The 18,775-nt window shown below is 36.9% G+C and overlaps 1 protein-coding gene across 2 annotated transcripts in view; it reads left to right on the forward strand.

Moving 5' to 3' along the window:
* The first annotated feature begins 669 nt into the window (after nucleotides 1-669).
* fosl1a (FOS like 1, AP-1 transcription factor subunit a) overlaps nucleotides 670-18,775 on the forward strand; it is a 35,532-nt gene continuing 17,426 nt past the window's right edge. Inside the window, exons 1-2 of one of the 2 annotated variants that reach the window (XM_028802862.2) lie at nucleotides 670-928; nucleotides 17,468-17,719. In XM_028802862.2, coding sequence (XP_028658695.1) covers nucleotides 821-928; nucleotides 17,468-17,719 — 360 coding nt within the window. In that variant the 5' untranslated portion in view covers nucleotides 670-820. Of the gene's footprint in view, nucleotides 929-17,464; nucleotides 17,720-18,775 lie in introns of both variants that reach the window. The other variant, XM_028802852.2, reaches the window with a different exon arrangement.

Below are 18,775 nucleotides of genomic sequence, written 5' to 3' on the forward strand. Positions count from 1 at the left end.
CAAAAGAAATGTAACCAGTTGTATCTCAAGGGTTGTGAGTCGCTTTGGGTAAAAGCGTCGGCGGCCAAATAAATAAATCTAAATAAGAGTAAAGCAGATGCTCAGGGATTTAAATATCCCTTTTAAATAAATATTATGGGCTAATGATCGCATAAAATTAAAGATCTAAGACGACAGAACTGAGCGTAATATAGAGCTTGTAAAGCTTGTAGTTTACATAATAAGGCCACCATAAATGTAACGTATTGTGTTTTGTTTTCTTGGGGTTTCCAGTAAACTATAAAAATAGATTTGACAAAAACACAATATTGTAGTACCTGTCAACAGTAAAAAAAAAAAAAAAAAAAGAGGATTCCCCAGGACAAAGAGGAAACTCTCCATATATGGACAGTTACGTCAGAGCCCTCCCTCTTTGGAATAAACCATTATCAATAGAGGGTTTTACACTTTTACAATCTACCTCGTTCTTCTTTATTTCAGATGTTCATATGTTTGTATAAAATTATATTGATATAAAAATTGTTTTATATAACAGTTGTGTTTTTTCTATTAGATGTATTTCAGGAAATTACTTTTGAAATATATATATTTTTCGAATACCCTCCCTGTTGATAAGTTTCTTTTGGTCTATTCACTTACACATATCTCCATTCATAAAAAGGTCCAACCACGGGAGTGACTCAGAATTAGTCAGTGACGTCTTGGGAAAAGCGAAAGAAGAGGCTGCGATCGATTTTGAGAAATACTATTTTGTTGGACAAGGACGCTGGGACTTACTCACCATAAAGGAGCTAACACTCAAGTGGCCTTGTGAAAGAAGATGTTTCGCGATTACAGTGGGAATTACAGTAGCGCTTCTCAGTACACGAGTTCTGGAACTCGGAGCGGCGCTGCCGGTGGAAACCTGAACTTACCGTCTTCTGCTCAGGTAACGGGATGCGATATTTGTCCTCTCGCCTGGCACATGGATCTCTTGTTCAATAAGGTTTCGGGCTGTAGACTGGTTGCTATTGGATTTTTAAAATGTACAATCAAGTTGCCTCATGTAAGGCTGGGATCGCCGGTTTGAATTTTGCTCCAAGAATACAGATACGAAAGAGAGCAACGTGTTAAGTTTTTATGTTTGTTTATTGTGTTTGATTTAATAACTCGTATCTGCTGTTATGCTATTTAGCAGTTGTATCTCAACTCAGTACTTGGCAAAGCAAAATGTAACTCGAGGTTAATATTTAAATTAAACGATTTAATAATGTGGCATAGCTGAAGCATTAATCCTCCGATATTGGGTTCTAATCATATTTTAGGGTCTGAAATCATTTAATTCATGCTGGGTATTTGATGAGGCTTTGAATGCTGTCTGTCCTATCGTTACGTGTTTAAACGGGTTTATGGTTTGTAAACAACAAGGTAGATTTTTTGTGTTACATGGAATATAATGCAAATGTGTTGTACAGTTATGTACCAGGCCAATTAAAAGTAATAATCAAGAGGATAGACACATAAATCGATTAAGCGACGGGATGGCCTGCTGTTTTTGTGAAGAATGTCAGAAAGGCCCGTTCGTTTGGAAAGCCGATTGAACTGTATAATGTCAAACATAAAATAGATTTTAACAGCACTTTCTTCTCGTGTCCACATGGGTCTTTTCTCCGGGAACTTCGGTTTGCCACTCAGATCCGACATTAGATATTTAGAACAACTGGCAGCTCTGAATTGGCCCAATACGAGCGCGTGAGCCCTGTGATGTACCGGCTCCGCTTCCAGGATTGGCCGATGCTGCCTGGATCGGCTCGGGCTCCCCGTACCACTGTAACTACCGAAAAGAAGTTCGTTAAACCAATGGATAACAATAGCATATTATCTCGTGTAAGGTGAAGTCGCGCATGCCGAGTATTTGGTGATTTAACATCAGTTCGCAGTTTTCATAAATTTGCGCCCGTTTCGTCCTCCGAAATTTAAAGGAGGACTTCCTTCCTCCACTGTTGAGGAAGAAGCATGGCAGAGTACGGAGAGCTGCTACAAGAGATTCTACACACACACTGGTCCATTTGTTAAGTACTGAAAGTGAATTGCACCCTCCCTAAAAAGAATTAGAAATATCGTGACGACGGAAGCGACATGACACCTGCTATTCGGAGTGATGCAAGACCATAGAAACACACAGATGGAAACGTTCAGCCGCCAGGTGTTGTTCGTCTGAGAATTGAATCAACACCTAGCAGTGTGTCATCAGACGACAGCCAGACAGAACTTTATTTATTGATTGACTGATCAAATAGACAGTTTTAGTATGACGTGGGACATGAAGTCCGTGGTGAACAAGATGTTACTCACGAGCACACTAGTTTAAGTTTCAGTGACTTGATTTTATACGTTATGACAGAAACAAACACACACACAGGCACACAACATAATCAAAGCCGATCTTTTTGTTTCGGGGAGCAGAGCAGATCCTCTCAGAAATCGGGCGTGAGCAAGGAAACAAGAATGGACGATCCACCGTTTAATTGCAGTGTGAGTGTGTTTGTACGCTCTTTACAAGTGTACATCTAAACTATTTATGTATGTGCACCTATATGCTATATTTTTGAGAATGTAACGCATAATGATTTGTTATTATTTACCTATGACAATAAGAGATATGCACAGCCAATTCTTGTAACAATTGTGAGTGAAATTACTGTAACAGCCTTTCACAATCCTCTACCCTTTTCTATAATATGCTGGATATTGTTTTGTAATGGTTTTATAAACACACTTTAAGTTATTTATACTTCCTGATGTGTAAAGTTCAGACTTTTTTAATAGGAGACCCAAACTCATCCATACTGCAGCGTGTCTGCCAGGCTTCTTTCTCCTTTTCTAATGCCCGCCTGCTAGTCATCGTTTTTGGATTAGGATGGATTTGTCGTTAGAAATGTGCGTCAGTGCCATCTGTAAGCACACTTTTCTCTGTACATTTTTTTCTTTGGTGTTTCTTTATTTTACTGTGTATAGTAAACTGGCTTATTGTCAAGACAATATGCCAGAACGGCACAGGTGATCTTAAATTGCGTTGAGCTTCTACATTTCTTCTGAACTGACCACATTGACTCATTCAGCTATGGCTTAAGATACCAATTTTATAATTAATATTCAAACTTGCACTATTTTCACAACATAATTGGACAGTGAGCATCTGGAGTTAAAAAAAATAAATAAATAAAAATGAGTATTAGGGTTTGGTAAGTTTATTTCTATTTCTTTAGCAAACATTTAAGTTTGCTTTAGATTGCTTTGCTTAATCAGGTTCTTAAACTTAGAATTTCTATAAAACACACACGGCCTGTGATTATGATGCAGCTCTTGCAGTACGGTCTCTTGAACCACAAAGTATGGCGATACACTTCAGAAGGACTATGCTCCCTCATCAGGGGTCTTCTGCTCCATGAACTTAAGTCAGTTCAAGTTACAGTACCTGTGCCTACAGAATTTACGTACAACTACTACTGTGTGGGGGCCTGACCTACTTGAATATTCCAAGCTATTTGTAACAATGACGGTTAGCATTTTGTCATCAGTATCCACTGCATTTTTAACTTACGATACTTGTAACTGATATTTTCACATTTCATGTTACAACAGATCTTCTATGCTCTAATACATTCTCTATTCATTTAAATGCATATGCAAAACTTTTAAAATTTCATATGACAGTTCCAAATGGCAGAAGAGCTTGCTTAAATACTGAGTTGAAATGAAATAATGTTTACTGTATTCAAGTAAATGCCATACTACCACAAAATGCATTCTCATTTGTGAAGATGAAAAAAATGAATATGTAGAAGAAAAAGAAAAACACAAAAGAAGTTTCTAACAAATATATAAGATATACATAATACTACTGTACGTGGTATTTATATAGTCTGCAAAGTATCTGAGACTCAATGAGTCATGAGTCATGCAGTTTATTTGGATTGTACAATTTCTTGACACAAATGAAGATAGATAGATAGATAGATAGATAGATAGATAGATAGATAGATAGATAGATAGATAGATAGATAGATAGATAGATACTTTATTAATCCCAAGGGGAAATTCCCAATCTGATGTATGATCTCATAATATTTTATTTTAATGTAATATTAGTAATGTTAACCAACATATAGTATAAAGAGTCGATCCTGTTAGGCCTGCATGACCAACCTTTATATTCTGTTAACACCATCTTAAGTAACATTTTTTCTATATTGCTTATTTATCATCTAATGGTGTTATTATGCACTTAAAATAACGAGGCAAGTTTTTAGTACAGAAAGGACAAAGATCTGATTTTATTTTAAACTGATCAGACTAAGAAATAAGCACTCTTTAAGAAATGTTAAAATCACGGTTCACTAACTAATGAGTAATCCATTTGTCATTTTCAGGCTTCCATACATTTTCATTCAAATGCATGGCTATTTCTTTCTTCATATAGGATATCAGCAAGCACACGTAACTGGCTGCTATAACCTAACACATATGTGTTTGGGATGTGGAAGGAAAACCAGTGAGCAGCACTATGTGCTTCACTGGTGTGTCACCTACTGGAGGCAAAATGGTGTGTTGAGTGAATGCTTATATTGACAATAGCTAATGAGATTTCCTTGAAGATCTGTGGTGACAAGTAGGGTTAGACTTTTATCAATTGTTAACAACTGAAGCAACAATCTATCTATCTATCTATCTATCTATCTATCTATCTATCTATCTATCTATCTATCTATCTATCTATCTATCTATCTATCTATCTATCTATCTATCTATCTGTCTGTCTGTCTGTCTGTCTGTCTGTCTGTCTGTCTGTCTGTCTGTCTGTCTGTCTGTCTGTCTGTCTGTCACTATAGTGCCTTTCATATCTTATCTACTGTATCTATCTGAAATTCATGTGATTTGTAGTGGAGGTAGGCTAAAGATGGGAGTTGACTTCCACCACCAGTATTTGTTAAGAGCTGTTTGCACTCTAAAGCCTATTAACGCATTTGTTCAAGCCCTCCCCATTCACTTGTTCACTGCATCCAGACCACCATCAACAACATCAAGCTGATTCCACTTCCCTTTCTTTACTCAACTTTGTAGAACATTTTGAATGATTTGGTACTGCACCACAAACCTTTCAATTGATGAGAAGCACTAGAAACAATGAGTCACCCTTTAATAGACAAGTGCAAGTGGCGAATTCCAGTTGCTCATTTACTCAGAGTACAGAGTAGATACCACACTGTTAGATCCTCATTTTTTGAACTACCTGACTATATGGTTTGGTGTACAACTTTGCCATGGAAGCATATAGTAAGTAAACAATATTCTAAAAGAGCTTTAAGAGTGCCAATGAAGGTTAAAAGTAGGAGAGGACATGGTGGCTACTCATATTTAGTTTTGAATGGAGAACTATCACAGCTAACATATATGTATATACAACCATTCTATGATCTGCTCCTCACAAACTGAGGGCACCGTGGCGGATGTTAGCAGATTGCTGGCCAACCACAAGCGTTACCTGGTAGGTAACCACCCATACAATCAGATTGTGACACAGACTACAAATGCCGTCAATATATATATATATATAAATATATATATATATATATATATATATATATATATATATATATATATATATATAAACAATATATATATATATATAAACAATATATATATATATATAAACAATATATATATATATATATATATATATATATATATATATAAACATGCTGAAAATATTTTTGATTCCGTGAAAGTGATGCAGATTGCACACTGTTTGAACTTAAGAAGCTGTGGTGATGGTAAGCTGATTACGTGGGAAGTGGTCGTTTGGACAGCATCATTTTTCTTTTAATATTCTGAACTGAAATTGAGGCAAGGCACACACTTTCTTTATATTATGGTGCTGCTCCAAGGGGATGCAGGGATGAGGACATCTTCTATGTACACTTTAATATTAAGAAACATAGGACATTGATGAGAATCCTGTAGCAAGAAAAAAAAAAAGCTAGCCATTATGGGGGCAGGTCACAAGCTGCTGTATTTCTTGAAATTTGTTGGCACGATGTAACAAGTTTAACAGGCGAGGCAGAGGAGTTTGACAAGTACTGTGCTTTAACACATTGGCAGGCTAAAAAGTTGTCTTGTGATGACCAGGAACTCTTGTTTTGGCATTGCAGTCAGAAAACCTAAGTTATCAGATTTAAGAGGATGAAGAAAATATACATTGCTAGTAGCTTAACAGCAAGATATAGTGGTCAACATTACTTATTTACATAAATTATTCTTCACTACACTTTTATTTATATAGTTTTCATTTTATTCCATTATTTATAGTGTTGAACATGTGAAACCTTACAAAAAAGAACACTGCACATTAAACAATAAAACTACACCTTGAATGTTCGTCGACAAGTAATAAAGGCCAGTGTGTAAAAGCAGCATGCAAAAAACAGCTGAAGGAAACAAAAAAAGAATAAATGATGTATTGCATATAAAATACACACGTATACAACACATCATCACATTCATCCTGCAAACCTCCCGCTCCATCTTATCCCAAATGTGCTCTGTTGAAATGAGATCTGGGGAGTATGGAGGACCTTGGAGTAAGATGAATATCACTGTCATGTCTGAGATGATGCCGGTGCTGTGACATGGTGCAGTATCCATTTATAAAAGGGAACTCTGTGACCATATGGTGCTGCTCATGGTCAGCAATGCTTAGGTAGTCTGTGCATTCACATGATGTTAGTTTGGAATTAAGAGGCATAATGTGTGTACCAAGCAAACGTTCTCTACAGCATTACGTTACTACTATTACCAGCCTGTACCTTGAACACAAGGCAGATTGGAACCATGGATTCACATTGTTGAAGACAAATTTTGATCTGTTACTTCCGTATCACAGCAGATTTTGAAATGCATCAGACTAGGCAATATTATTTTCAGTTTTCAGTAGTTGACTAATTTTGTTGGTCATGTGCAATCTGTATCCTCATCTTCCTGTTTGTGAAACCCAATGTGATTCTATGCCTCTGTAGCCTATTCGCTTCACACCTGATGTGTGCATCGTGACGCCATTTTTAAGAAACTGTTATTTGGGTATTTGTGGCCTTTCTGTTAGCTTGAACAACTGACCATTCCACTCTGACCTCACTCTTTAGAAAGGAATTTTCACCCACATAACTGCCGCACACTGGATTGTTTTGCTTATTGCTCTGTTCTCTGTAACCAATTGAGACTGTAGTCTACAAATCTGTAGGAACCACCACTTCTGACACCAACAGTCAAATCATAGCAAAGCTGCTCAGACCATACATCTTGCTGATTCTAAAGTTTTAAAGAACAACAGAATATTTGATCATGGTAGAATTTAGCTGGGTCTCCAATATTGGATATCATTCTGCTGTCTTTTTCTGTGTTAATATTTTTTTTTGTTATGGGTATGTCCTTAATTGTGTTTCATCAGTAATTATAAATTGTTCACTTTAGCTGGACGTTTTTATATCTATAATGTTAATTGTTAGTTGGAGGCATGATTTCAAATTAAGTTATAGTCCTCAGGTGCTGCAGCCATTAGAGCCGCAGTTACTTGAGGTCTGTTAATATCACATGTGGCAACAGCTTCTTTTCTGTGGCAATACCTTATTGTAGCTGTGTTCTTTGTCTCTTCTTAGCTCTCCATTCATTTTTTAGGTTGTTAGCACGGGGGATTTTTCGTGGTTTGTATTTTGCTTCTTTGTTGGGTGCGTCTTTTTGGCTTTATGTTATTTGACTAAAAATTGAATTTTTAAACTATTTTTTAAATAAATAATTTTATTGAGTGGCAAGATTTTTTTTGCTGGTTTTGGCCTTCCCTTTTGAGCCCATTCACAACAGACCACATCTGTAGTGTGGCTGCTTGGGGGAAATAGGCTGTTTGTGATAACAATCTGGTATAGTTTACAAAGTGGCCACTGAGTAGGGTCTATGTGTTTAGGGACGTGTATATATAGTATGTATGTTCCTGGAAGGCCACAATGGCTTCAGGTTTTCATTGAAACACATTTTAAAATTAGAAGACAATTCTTGCTGTTAATGATGCATGTTACTTTATTTAATTATGGGACTTTGCAGTGCACTTACTTTGACACAAAATATTTCAAATATTGTTTGCTTTCTTTTTCTGAGAACATCATCCAAATGTTTTTTGATCTGGAGCAGCACAGTACACCTTGTTAACTAGCTACTGTTTAAGAAAAAAAACCAAACAATATAGGTTTGGGAATCTTAACATTCACATACATCAAGTACATTTTTAAGGAGCCAAATTATGTTCAGTTAGCAACATAAATTGGCTGCTGGTTAGGAAGTAGCTCAATTGAAAATTTTCAGCCACTCAGGCCCTCCAGAAACTGCATTTGAGCTCACTGCTGTGTGTAATCGTCTTTGATGGACTGCCATCCTGTCCAGGCTTGGTTTATGGTTTGTACTCAGTGTTCCCAAGATAAGCTCTAGCCCTCTGCTGAATTAGGTTAAATGGGTTAAAATATGGTATTCCATCCATCCATCCATCCATCCAATTTCCAACCCGCTGAATCCAAACACAGGGTCACGGGGGTCTGCTGGAGCCAATCCCAGCCAACACAGGGCACAAGGCAGGAACCAATCCAAGGCAGGGTGCCAACCCACCGCAGAAAATATGGTATTATATGTATGTACTGTATATAATCATGAAAAAATGAAATACAAGCCATTTTTAATTATTTTATTTATGTTACTAGAAATAGTTTGTATAAAACAGAAGCCGTGGTTTTGGTAGTCCTAATTCTTTAGCCTCTTTTTTGCACTTTTTCATTAAGTTGACGCTCGGTCCATCAAACTGCCAGGCGAACCTCTTAGTGCTTCTCTGCATGAAATATGTAATAGCATTTTACCACCAGTTTAACTCTTTTCAATATTCATTAGCTTGATGTTCTAGAAAGGAAACAAATATATTATTGTAATGTCTAAAAATCTTTCTTTAATAAAACACCTTTAAAGGTGAAGGTACTTTCCAAAAACGGAATATAAAAAGACTTGGAAGTCGGTTTTTATGAAGAAATTGGTGAAAGAAAACATCAGCTTGTTCTGATGTGAACAAACTTTTACAGCTTTTATCTCAATCAGTGCTGTACATTATTGACTTTCTGGCAATTCCTCATGTCTGTTTTTATTTATTATAAGTGAGGTTATCACTAATAAATATTTTACCCAATTATTATGGTCATTATTAGATATTATCCCAGGCTGTGGTTTTAACAACACACCCTTAAGTGTTAGTGTAATCAGAGCCACGTAGTGCACACGCCTTGAGAAAGTAGGAGGATACATCCTGAAGATGTCAGAGGTACTCCTCCCTGCCTTTATTCCTATTTGATTAAAATTAAAATGAACCGCATGAGTCTGCATTTATGTTATTTGATTATGTAATAAGGCTCACATTAAGCAGCTATTTTCCAGATTGTGTGCAATTTATTCGTGAGGAATGCTCATGCAGTATGAGAACAGAAGGCATATGACAGGTGACAGCCTTCAAAATTCACTGTCAGGTCCCACAGAGTGACCTTATCTTTAATTCTAAGATAGAGCATGCTGTAATCATACATGCTGTTTCATATTTGAGAATAATTACAAGAAATTTAGAATATCTTCTATTCTCCAAATAAATTGATTAAATTATCCACTGAATAAAATTCAGAAATGTTCTAAAAAGAAATGCAGTTATTTTACAAAATGTCTGAAGCTGCATCAGGGCAGTAAAGATTCAATTCAGTTAATTCTTACAACACCAGATTTCATTTCTATTAACAGTTATTGTGCACTATTTAAAGTACCCAAATATAAAAGGTACAAAGAATGATACAAAATGGAATAATAAAGTTTTAAGATGTATCTTTCGTAAAGGTAATGACTTATGAGGGTGTTCTATAATTTGAGTAACCATTTAGAGCAGGAAACCTCAGTTACAGTTCTGAAGAGCCACAGCGGTTGCAGGTTTTTGTTCCAACCAGTTCTGTAATTAGAAGCCAAGCCTTGCAGATGAATCAACTTCATATTTAATTATGTTACGTGTTAGTGCTTTTATTCTTTCCAGGACAAATCTTAATCACATTGTAGTATTTATTTTTGTTTTCTGAGAACATTATCCATAAGTCTGAAAAAGATTTGTACATCTTGGTCTTTCCCCTCTGTCTCCTTTATTTTAAAACATTTTTACTTCATGATTCATATGCACAGGTTCAAATGGAAGCACGTTAACATGTTAGCTGGAAATCGGATGGTTCCTTTTCTATTTGCAACTCATTAGAACATAAGAAATTTGACAAGCAAGAGGAGACCATTCAGACCATCAAGCTCGCTTGTTTAGCTAATAGCTAAGCTGTCTCAATATCTCATCTGGATTCTTCTTAAATTTTGTTGCTTCAACTCCATGTCTCAGTAGTTTGTTTCCAGAGTCCCACAACTCTTTGTGTTACGTAATGCTTCCTGGCTTCAGTTTTAAATGTACTACCCCTCAGTTTCCACTGGTGTCTTTGAGTATGCCAATCACCCTTAAGGTGAAAGAATACTGCTGGATCAACTTTATCAGTGCTTTTGAGGACTTTAAATACCTGGATTATGTCCTCACGTAGTCTCCTCTGCTCAAGACTAAAAAGGTTTAATTATCCGAGTCTGTCAGAGTACGACATGTTCTTAAGTCCTGGTATGCATGTGGTTGCTCTTCTCTGCCCTGCTTCATGATGATGGCTGGTTAAGAAAAAAGGCAACAATTAAAACGTAAACACAGCTATTTAAAACTAAAATAGGTTTCCGAAATGTAACAAGTGAGTTAACAAAAATTAAGCCCATAAAACATATTGCTTTAGTAGAAAATAAACAGGTTCTAATCAGTTATTCTGCAGCCAATGGTGCCCACCAGGATGTAATTCTGGAGCCTTGATGCTCAATTGTAATGGCCATTCAGTGTCTTATTTCTTAAAGTTGTAGTGTACGGTCATAAAATAGTCATACAATGCAGTGACATAGTCAAGAATTAAGTGTGATGCGGGGAGGTGTGGTGAGGAAGTACATGAATCATAATTCTGTCTATGACCAATTCTCCGATCTATGACACTGAGAAAAGAGCCAAGATAAGCCCATGCAAGTTGAAGGGGTCTCTTTGTCTCAACATCAACAAAGGCAACAGCTCTTTCTCTAAAGTGTTTTAATCCTGGGAAAGACAAGAGTTGTGTGGAGTGGCAGAGGAAAAAGCAGTTATGATTACGTTATAGTTAGGCCAGCTTAATATAAGGAGATCAGTTCTCTCTCTGTGTTTCTTATTTTAATTATTGGTGCTAGCAAGTTTATTATGGGATAGAAAACAATAAACAATAAAACAGACTTTGCAGATAGAAACATCCTTTGAATATTTCCTTTGCAATGAATCTCAATATTGATTTAATTAAATATTTCTGCCTATTTGAATTTGTGTCTTCATTCTGTTTTAGAGTCACTAAATGGGATATAGGCCATTGACATTCACTATGAGTGTTTTACATGGAGAAATTGTTCCTTTTAATTTAATCAATTAACCAAGCCATTTAGTAATGTTAATATTTAAAAAGATTTGGGAAGGGAGGGAAATTATTTGAAAAGGAGATTTTTGCCTCAAGGAAAATCTTTAGTTAGCCATCAATAAAGTTATGAGTGTTCTGTTGACTCTTTTTGTCTAGTGCCTCATCCCTTAAAGGCAGTTTATATACACCACTCAAGATTAAATCACAATAGAATTATATTTTAGAAGGACTTGAAAAAAGATGGCGCCCTGCTTAGTGGTACCGCTTCACAAAGTCTTATATTTGAGTCCTAGGTTCAAGTCCCATCTTATTCATTGACTATGTGGAGTGTGCACATTCTCCTTCTATCCATGTGCCATTTCTTTCCTCTCAGAATTCAGAAACATGTAGGTTAGGTGGAGGTGGTGAGTCTAAATGGGCACATACTGGCATCCTGTCCAGCATTGGTCTCTGCTTTTACCCCTTTGGTCTTGAAGTATTGGTGTTAATTCTTATTTTGTGTGAATTTCCCCCTGGGATTAATAAAGTATCTATCTATCTATCTATCTATCTATCTATCTATCTATCTATCTATCTATCTATCTATCTATCTATCTATCTATCTATCTATCTATCTATCTATCTATCTATCTATCTATCTATCTATCTATCTATCTATCTATCTATCTATTTTGAGAATACTTTCAACAAGAAATTTGAATTTTCCTATAGAGTGGGACATACTATATTGAATATAGTAATTGTGAAAACAAAAACAGTTATTACATAGCTGTGATCTTTCCATTGTTGGTGCAAGTTAGACAGTCATTAAGTTTCACCAAACTGGACCTAACAAGTGTGTGTTACAAGGAACATTGTGTTACCAGAAACAATGAACATCTGGCTAACTGCAATCGTTTGGCCTACACAGTCACAGATTTCAAAACCTTTGACTATTCTTTTGCTTATGGATATGTAGTTTCATTGATCATGTTCTGATTTAACACGAAATCTCTTCAGTCAAGCAAAATATGTTAAAAAGGTAATTTCATGTTTAAGAAAGTACAGTCCATATGTCAAAACAGGAAAAGTTTCATGTGATTTCCTTGTTGATTTTGGGATATACAATTTCCCAACAAAGTCTATTAATTGTTTAATGAAAATTGAAGCAGCCTTTATATAGGCCATTCCCACTTAACTGAAATAAGTTAAAAAGTTCATTCACTTGTCAATTATTATTGAAGTTTGATTCTTTTAAGCTGTTAATGACAACTGTTCTTTCCTCTTCATAGATACTTAAATCTCATAATATTTTGAAAATGTAAAGAAATGAGCTCACTTCTGCCTTAGTACTTACATTTTCAGAACAATTCTCTACCTTTCAAGTCAAGGAGAATACTATTACTACACTTTTTCATTCACACATTTTGTTTCTTTCATATCTTTTGTTTCCTCAACAGCTGTTTTTGCTGTTTTTGAAAATATTTTATGGCTATTAGGTGATGTTATTTTTGTATGTTCTTGTATTTCATGTGGACCAATTTTTCCAGACCTAATTTAGTGCTTTGCATTTTGCTTTTAATGAATTATAATTTTAACAAACTCTGTCTTGTTTACTGACAATACCTTTGTCTTTTCCTATTAATAAGATGTTCACAAAACTATATAATTGAACTACAACTTCTGTTCAATTTGGACACAACAAAATAACTAATTAGGACGGACATTTCTTTGCTGTCATGTGGCCATGTTCCAAGATAGCCTAGCACTGGGGTGTCCAGAAATTACTTAAAGAAACATTTTTATCTCCATGTTTTTATAGTTTTAAATCACTAGTATTTTGTTTTAATTCCAATCTGTAGACGTGACAGATCAGTATGGTCGTAAGGCCCAAAGTAATCTGTGATAAACAATATGAAGACAGCAGATGCACAAAGCAACCTCTTGATTAATTTTGGCGAAAGTCATTTTGTGCAAGCTCATTAGAAGCCTTCACAGTTCACTCAATTTGAGATTATTTCCCTCTGTGTTACTCCTGTCATTTACGGGTTAGCTCTGCCAATATCCCACATTTTTATTTCTCCCATTCTTTGATGTTATGTGTCTTCACCCTGACACTTGTGGTAGCTGATGGGAAGATTTCAGTATGACATCCATAAATTCTGACATCTCTTCAACACCAAGGTAATGTGCCACTCTTGGTTCAGTGGCATAAACTTTTTAAAGCATTATTGGATATCAGCTCCATAGATTTGTGTTCCTATTTCCTCCTCATCGCCCCACAATACCTCATTAAGCTTGATAATCTACACAGAGCGTACTGTTAATGTCCTGACCTAGACTGTCGATAGGTAAAAGGCAGGCTGCTATACTGTATGATATTTAGAAGACCTCCCTCATTATAAAGAACTGCGTAAATAGAGTCCATTGATTTGACTTGAGGTTGAATGTGTGTTGTGATTTCATTGACATCTGAGGTTTCTCTTTGTACTTTGACTTATCCCTGTCTCTTTTGAAGATCAAGGCCCTGTCTATCTTCATAATCCATGTGTGTTCCCTACCTCTTTTGAAGATTAAGGTGCTGTGTTATATTGCAATAGCATTTCTTAATTTAGTCCACATTTGCAGAAATCAATAAATCGAATACTATATGATTAAATTCACAGGAATTGGAGCCAAAAGCTCAACCCAAAATGAGGCTCACCTCTACCAGTGAACCCCATGTAGATCTGGATGCCTTTCACTAATACAGCACATGAGGCTCACTTGATGCTTATACAGTGAGATATAGTGAAATATATTTCCCTCTAAATTTATTATGATTATTTAAACATACAATAAACTCATCAAACCAAAAACTGTTGGAAAAGGTTTTAAAAAAATTGTAAGGAACTGATACTTCTGATTCTCTCTTCATTTCACCTGAATGACAATGTGACACATGAAATACAGGACATTAGTATTTAAAAACAAAAACAGATAAGTATATTCATCTAAACTGATAAGTGGGAAAGTGCATTGAAATAGGGGGGCTTCAATGATGAAAAGCTTACTAATTCTGTACTATAATGGGGAAACCCACTCAGAATCTCATTTCAAAGCAGTTTATTCTCAGTTTCCTGAAAACAACAATTTTTCCCCAGGTACTTGTAGAATGGAAATGTGGAAGACTCCCCGACTCTGGTATTCTCACTGAATGGATCTGTTACATACAAGATATGGAATCAGACAGAATCATTGAGCACAAAGTAGCTGTGAGTAGTTTGAATCGCTACAGCACCTTTAATAATGAGCCCGATGCCAGAGGATGATAAAAAGCTACTCATGTTAAAATACAATATAAGAACAAAAGAAAAAAACGATGAGAACAGAACATTCAGTACAGCTGACTTTATTTAAACATTAAAAACAAAAGTTGAGATTTGAAGGTTTGCTGTACATTGAGATCTAAACTTTTTGCATTAAGTTTGACCTCAGGACCAGCAGGTAGAAAGTTCCAGATAGCATGAACACACCTATATCTATGAGGGTTTAAACTTCTCCCTGTGTTGGAAGCATCTGCCTGGAGATGATACTGTAATGTATAATTGACAATCTTTAGACACTGATTGTTCAGCATCACATTCAGTATGTTTTATGCACCCCCAAAATAATTGACTTTCCAGAGGCATAGAGAGGAAAAACAGCATGTTTGGGTGCACTTGAGTATCCATCAGCCATGGCCGAGGACAGTCAGTGTTCTTTGTACTGTGGCGAGTGGCTGGGGGTGGTACCTTACGCCTCCTCCAGACCACGAGGGGGCGACCGTCCTGGTGGCGTTGGAGACCATGGGAACAGAGCTTAGAAGCTCAACCCTATAGGGGCCCACGGTCACCGCCAGGGAGCATCCCAATGCCTGAAGAGCCCTGGCCCTCAGCATTTCCGCCACACCCATAAGTGCTGGTGGGAGGAAGACCAGGGACACCTGGAGTGCTTCCGGGTGTGCAGCCGGTACTTCCGCCACACTTGGGAGTGCTGGCGGAAGCTAATCAGGAGGCACCTGGAGCACGTCCGGGTGTGTATAAAAGGGGTCTCCTCCCTCCATTCGATGGCTGGAGTCGGGAGTGCAGAGGACGATGTCTGGGTGGAGAGGAGTGGAGGCGGACCTGAGAGGAAGGCATTGGAGAAAGGCCTGGACTTTGGTGGAGTACTGGGGTTGTGTGTGTTTCACCTTTGTAAATATTGTAAATAAACGTGTTGTGGTGCTTAAAACGATGTCTGCCTGTCTGCGTCCGGGCCATGTTCCACAGTAAACACTCAAAATTCTTTTGTCTCTTGTCACAAATGATTTTTATTATTCCATTTAAGCTAATTACAATGTTTGTTTTGAAGATGATTTTGGTTATTTTTTTATATAACTTTTAAGAGGGTAGTCCGGCTTCTTTAGTGAAATAAACATGTGCTATATAATATCTCAAGAATATAATTAAAGTTCCTTGTACTACAGTGCTTCATGTAATGTATTTTGAGCTGAAAAATCTGCTTTTATGAAGTATGCAGTGGATTTTTACCTCAAAGAGAATTTCCACTTGAGTGGCCTTTGTAAAGCAAAAATATAAATACTTCAGATTAGTTTAACTCTTAGCAAGTTAGTAAGCTTTCTGTTGAATACTTCATATCGTGTATTTTACTGAGTTGGCATTGGCAATATTGCAAAAGCACTAGAATAAAGACAACATAACAGACATAAAGAAGAGTAAAATGTAGTAAGGTTTTCCATTTTGTCAGTATTCGTTATAAATGAACAGAATCACCATTTTCTGCTGTAGGTTTAATTGGACAAACATCTTCTATACTCTAATGGATGAGCCACTAAGAATCATCAGTGTTTTGTGCTTACGTGTGTACATGCTGGTCTTGCATCATTCTTTGATGTTTCCAATTTCTGACTACAGAACAAACAACGGACACAGCTGTGCAAGGATTCACTGCTCAGCATCTCCTGAAGGTGCAATGCACCCTTCATTGCGTAAAGACAGAGAAATGTGTATTTATTGTTTAACAAAAAAACATTTCCTTCCTTAATTTCTAAAGATTGCATTACTAGGCATATATTTTATACTGTTAGAAGGGAGGTGGGGATAGATAAGACTGACTGACTTCCTGCACTTTGATGAAATTTCTCCTTTATTTGAAATGTAATTTTGCAATCATGCTCACTTTTAAAAGAATATACTCACAATAATAATAAAATGCCTGAGGGTAATGTGTGATTCATTGTGATTAAATGTCACTTCTTGCTACAAGCTATGGAGTCCTTGGATTTTGTTTTTATGCCAAAACAGAATTCTACTATAGCTTTTTGTATTACCTTTTAAGTATTGGTAATTACTTCTAGTCTTCAAATGCCTTTGAAACTTAAGATGTTATATAAAATCTGAGGCCACCACAGAGTACTTAGTTGTTAGATCCACATCCTTTGATAGATACGTGGTTTCTAAAACTGGGAGTGTGAAAGTTTATCAGTTGTTGTGCTGACCATATCTTTTCCCAATTTACTACTAATCCTGGGAAATAATCTGTTACAGCAGTAAACGCCTGACTCAGTTCATGTTCTTCAGACTTCACAAGAACATAATACTTGGGGAAGTTTTGTAGTGTCTACTTGTCCTCACAGGTAGTGCAGTGGTAGTGCTGCTGCTTTGCAGTAAGGAGACTGTGGAAGATTGTGGTTTCGCTTCCCAGTTCCTCCCTGTGTAGATAGCGCTTTGAGTACTGAGAAAAGCGCTATATAAATGTAATGAATTATTATTATTATATACTTTTGGCCTGTATATGTTTTTCAAAATAACATTTTATATAACCCGAGGAGACCAGAGTTGTGATCTAATCTTGTACTATACCTTTATTTCTAGAAGTTTGGACCTGATAGTCCGTCAAGTGGAGGTCAATTTATCCCCAGCCTCAACACAATTACAAGCAGCCAGGAACTGCAGTGGATGGTCCAACCAATCAGCACCACAGCCTCTGGACAGCTCCCAAGATCTTTACCGTTCAGTTCAATTGCCCCATCTAGCTCAGCACATTTTGTTCCTGCACCTTCTGGTAGGCCTGGGGTCATCAGAGCAGTGGGGGTTGCCAGCAGCGGTCGCCGAAGACATGAAGAACATGTGAGAATTTTTATTCATTTATATATTTTGGTATTTTTATTAGTGTGATGCAAAAAAATGGATGTGCAAGTTTTCAATCATGTACTGTATTTGTTTTCTTATGCAAAAATGTGTTCAGATCTAAGCATAGGATCAATTATTTTTTTTCCTCCTTCAACAACAGTGTTTTCAACATTTTTAATATTATATTGAATATTAAATTGTACTGAGTTTGACTTATTTTTTCTAATGCATCTTAGCAATTGAGTGACCACAGAACACTACGTACTAAACATGTAAAAATTACCAGATAAAACATTCATCCATCTTCTGATCCTTGTTATGGAAGTGGCAGTCTAGTTCAGGGCTAACTCCCTCATGCAACCAGATGCACTTCTTTTAGAACAACTAAACATTACCTGTTTGTGTAGTGTGCATATCTTTATGATGTGGAAAGAAACTGGAGTGTCCAGAAAAAGTTATATGAACACAGTGAGAATGTGCCAGTGCCCTACAAACAGTGAGCCAGCCTCTTGGGGTGCCCAGGGTGGAATACAGCACAGAAGTCCATCAATCCATTATCCAACTCGCTATATCCTAACTACAGGGTCATGGGGGTCTGCTGGAGCCAATCTCACCCAACATAGGGTGCAAGGCAGGAAACAAACCCCAGGCAGGGCACCAGTCCACCGCAGGACACACACACACACACACCCCCCCACACACCAAGCACAATTTAGAATCGCCAATGCACCTAACCTGCATGTCTTTGGGAGGAAACCGGAGTACCCGAAGGAAACCCATGCAGACACGAGGAGAACATGCAAACTACACACAGGGAGGACCCGGGAAGCAAACCTGGGTCTCCTAACTGCGAGGCAGCAGTGCTACCCACTGCACCACCGTGCCGCCCCAGCACAGAAGTGCTCACTAAATAAATTTCATAAGGAGAAAACTTCAAAAATGCCTCCTAGTGGCCTTTCCCGAAAAAATTACAGGTGCAGTCACTAAGTAAAGCTTCCCAAGGGAAACGTTTTCAAAATTAAATATAGCCAAAGGTCTTCATGTACAAAAAGG

The sequence above is a fragment of the Erpetoichthys calabaricus genome, chromosome 1 (assembly GCF_900747795.2).
Source record: "Erpetoichthys calabaricus chromosome 1, fErpCal1.3, whole genome shotgun sequence".
In the NCBI taxonomy this organism is placed as follows: domain Eukaryota; kingdom Metazoa; phylum Chordata; class Cladistia; order Polypteriformes; family Polypteridae; genus Erpetoichthys; species Erpetoichthys calabaricus.